We start from the raw sequence: 3578 nt of genomic DNA, 5'->3' as shown, positions 1-3578 counted from the left end.
AGAAGAATGGTCTCCAGCTCCAGTCAGGTTGGTGCAAAAGGCATTAGTTCACCATTTTGTTCAAGGCTGAGTAGTGCTCCCAGTGGACACACACCACAGTCTCTTAATCCACTCACATGTTGATAGATACTTCGCTTAACTCCACATCTTTGCAATTGTGACCTGGGCTGCAATAAGCATCCCAGTGCAGGTGTCTCTGGATAAAATGACTTTTTTCCTTTCGGTAAATATGCGGTGGTAAGTCTGCTTTTAGTTCACAGAGCAGTCTTCATGCCCCTTTGCACAGAAAGTGCTGCCTGTTCACAGAAGCAGAGCCTTGTGTGCATGCATCCTGGCGTGTGCTCCCACACCATGGGCTGAGAGTGGAGGACATAGGGCCAGCCACTCAGTGGGTCACAGTCAGATCTTCCACCCTGGAAGCCGTCAAGTGCACAGAGGCCCCAAGCTCACTGCAGTGCACACTTGGGGATGCTGGAAAGCCCCTGCTCAGCTCTGCTGTCCGCATGGCATCTTAGGTTTAGCTCCTGGGTGGTTTTTTTTCATTTATTTATTTATTTGTTTTTGAGACAGTCTCTCTCTATGTTGCCCTTGGTAGAGTACTGTGACGTCACAGCTCACAGCAACCTCAAAACTCTTGGGCTTAGGCGATTCTCAGCCTCCTAAGTAGCTGGGACTACCGGCACCCACCCCAACACCTGGCTATTTTGTTGTTGTTGTTATTGTAGTGGTCGTTGTTTACCAGACCGGGGCAGGGTACGAACCCACCTCCCTCAGTGTACGTTGCTGGTGCCATAACCGCTAACCGAGGGGGCACCCAGCCTCTTTAGTTTTTTTAAGAAAGAGTCTCACTTCCTCATACTCAGTAGGGAGGTGTCTGGGCATCTGTTTTGGCAACACGTCATCACTGATGCCAGCACAGAGCCGTCCACATGCGCCTGGTGAGGGAGGCAGACTGACACGTGAGCACTGTGACATCCAGATACAGCCACAGCCAAAGATCAATATGAGGATTCCTAAGAGTTACAAGAATGAAATATACTTTTCATTGATTTGTTGTTTTAAACCATTAAAAAGATGGGTAACCATGTTAAAGCAGGGTAAATACTCAGGGCACTAAAAACACACTACCATTTTCACATTGTTGTAGAAAATCAATCTCACTGACATACTTTCAAAGTGAAAACTTCAAAAGCAGGTGGCACTCCTCAGGCACCAGCTACATGTTTGCAGGGAAAAAGAAGGGGCCACCTGTGCCCCACAAGCCCTGCCTATGAGGCGTCTAACTAGAACACAGTATCTCAGCTCAAATTTACTCCCACAGTTGCTTTTACAAAAAAAAAAAAAAAATCATAAAAATGTCCAAATCCTCTTTTTTGTTTAAATTGCCCAAGTGGCACCTATTTGCCTGCAGCACTAAAGCAGACACTGCGGAGAGAAAGATCGATAGCAGGAAATGGAGAGGCTGGGGCTTCAGCGCAAACTTGGGCTGACATTATTGATTTCACCTAGTTCAGCTGGCCTTGTAATTAAAATGTAAATTTGAGAAAGAGATTATGTCCTGACAGAAATGGTAGGATTAAGAGGAAGATAAAAGCCCCTCAGTGAAAATTCAGAGAGAAATGAGAAAGAGAAAGAGCACCAGTTTCCTCAGCTGTGTGGATTTGGACTAAATCTAAATACTTCAGATTCACCTGGGTTTAATTGAAAACACAGCAACAGAATATAAACTAGTGTTATGAACTACATTTCCTCCACACCAGCACCACAGAGACCAGGTAGGAACACAAGAGCCCCACCCTGAGAGGTGGTCCTGCACACCCCAACAGCTCTAGGAGGTCACCACCTGGGGCTGACCCAGGAGCCCTTCCCTCTCTGTGCCCCGCTGGCTGGGGGAGGCAGGACAGGCCACTAAACTTGCCTGGAGGGACAGATGCCACACCCTGCTTCCTACCCTGTTCACCATCCACTTGTTTTCAACTTGAAGGCACCAGACCCACACCAGCCATTGTCCCCTTCAAGGCTGAAGACAATGTCCTGAGCCTTTCAAATTAAAGTGGTGAATTAGTGGCAATACAAGTCCCTGGGCCCCTGCCCCAACAGCTCAGGCATGGTGGGCCCTGTGGTCCAGTCCTCCACGGTCCTTAAAAGGGAAGTCACAAGGCTACTTGCCCAGAGCTGAGAACACAGACGGAGGCCTGGTTAGGGAGAGGTATGGCTACGGGCCGGAGGAAGGAGACAGAGGCCACTCAGCTGGTCTGCTAGGTGCCTGTAGGAAGTGGCAGATCTGAGAGTGCCACATAATGGCCCACAGAGGGTCCCCAACTGGCTCCCAGTGTCTGGTCCCTTTCAGACTCTCAAACATGCACTGACCCCAGGAGCTCAGCCACCCACTGAACAGGCCCACATGGCAGGGCCCAGAAGTTGCCAAGTGGAACACTCAATAGGTCCTGCCTTCCTGGGCCATCCAGTCACACGAGCTATCTTAACACATCTGTGTTTCCTCTCTCAGACCCCGATTCAAACCAACTTCTCTGTCTCACCACAGAACCTAGGGCTGGAGCCTCTCTTGAAGCCTGTGTGCCGCGGAGGCTGACCTGCACCCTGCCCCTGGAGGGCCGCAGCCCTGGGGAGCAGACATGGCTTTTAGGGGATCGTTGGCAGAGAGGGAAATTCTAGACGGCAGGGGCTGCAGTAGCTAAACTCTGCCCCCCATGTAATCAGAAGTTGCTCCCAACTGTGGGGCAGGCAAATCATCCTGGGCACTGTCTTGCATCCACAGCTGTGTCCATGGCGAGAAAGGGTTCACCTCTCTGGTGACAGTCCTGAGAAAAGGCGGGTCACACACACCTTATCACCCTCTCACCAGAGAAGTCGTCTGCTCCAGGAGATGCCTTCCTCACGCTTGGATGTGCCATGGGAAGGAGACCTTCCAGGCCCTGAGCAAGCTGCCAGGCATGGGGACCAAGAGCTAAATTGAGGGAGGCAGGAGCTGCCCCCACAGTGGGTCTGCACACAGGAACAGACCACGGGGCACCCTCTGCCTAGGCCTGGGCCTCTGAGGGCTGCCCAGCACACAGAGCCCCACAGGACAACTGTGGGCCTGGGCACCGGAGGAAGATTTTTAAATGAAAGCAGCAATTACTGTCAGCAAAACTCTGTACGGCAGCCTGGAGGTCCCGCTGAAGCCCAACCTCCTGCCCCTTGGAGCTGGCCAGACCTTAGAGCATGGGGCTGAGGGGAGCATCCTAAGTGGCCCCCAGGCCTCACTGCCAGTGGTATAGCAGCAGCTCCACCCCCTATACTCACCCAGCAGGTGGTCAGGGACACAAGTCTCAAACCCCTCCTTCTCTGGGACCTCCACGAAGTCCTCGTCCTCGTCCTCCGAGGCATCTGTCTGTGGAAATACCCCAAGCCCAGGTAAACTCCTAGAACCACTCTCAGTGGACAGAGCCCAGGAGGCCCGTTTCAGGCACTTTTTCTCTAGGTGGCTTTCACTGCCTACACAGCTGTTCTTATTCCCCAAACCACATCATCCCACACTGTGGGCCATTTAGAGTCAACGTTACGGCTCGGCGCCT

The 3578-nt window shown here is 51.9% G+C and overlaps 1 protein-coding gene across 2 annotated transcripts in view; it reads right to left on the bottom strand.

Moving 5' to 3' along the window:
• The window catches only part of UVSSA (UV stimulated scaffold protein A), a 30259-nt gene that overhangs the window by 11249 nt on the left and 15432 nt on the right, over positions 1-3578 (bottom strand). For both annotated transcript variants that reach the window (XM_012812289.2, XM_023507711.1), the window contains exon 7: positions 3307-3394. In XM_012812289.2, the coding sequence (XP_012667743.1) occupies positions 3307-3394 (88 nt within the window). The remainder of the gene's footprint in view (positions 1-3306; positions 3395-3578) is intronic.

This window comes from Otolemur garnettii, unplaced genomic scaffold (genome assembly GCF_000181295.1).
Source record: "Otolemur garnettii isolate 467f Iridium unplaced genomic scaffold, OtoGar3 scaffold00198, whole genome shotgun sequence".
NCBI lineage: Eukaryota > Metazoa > Chordata > Mammalia > Primates > Galagidae > Otolemur > Otolemur garnettii.
The sequence above is the reverse complement of the archived record's forward strand: the minus strand, read 5'-3'. Positions and strand labels throughout refer to the sequence as shown.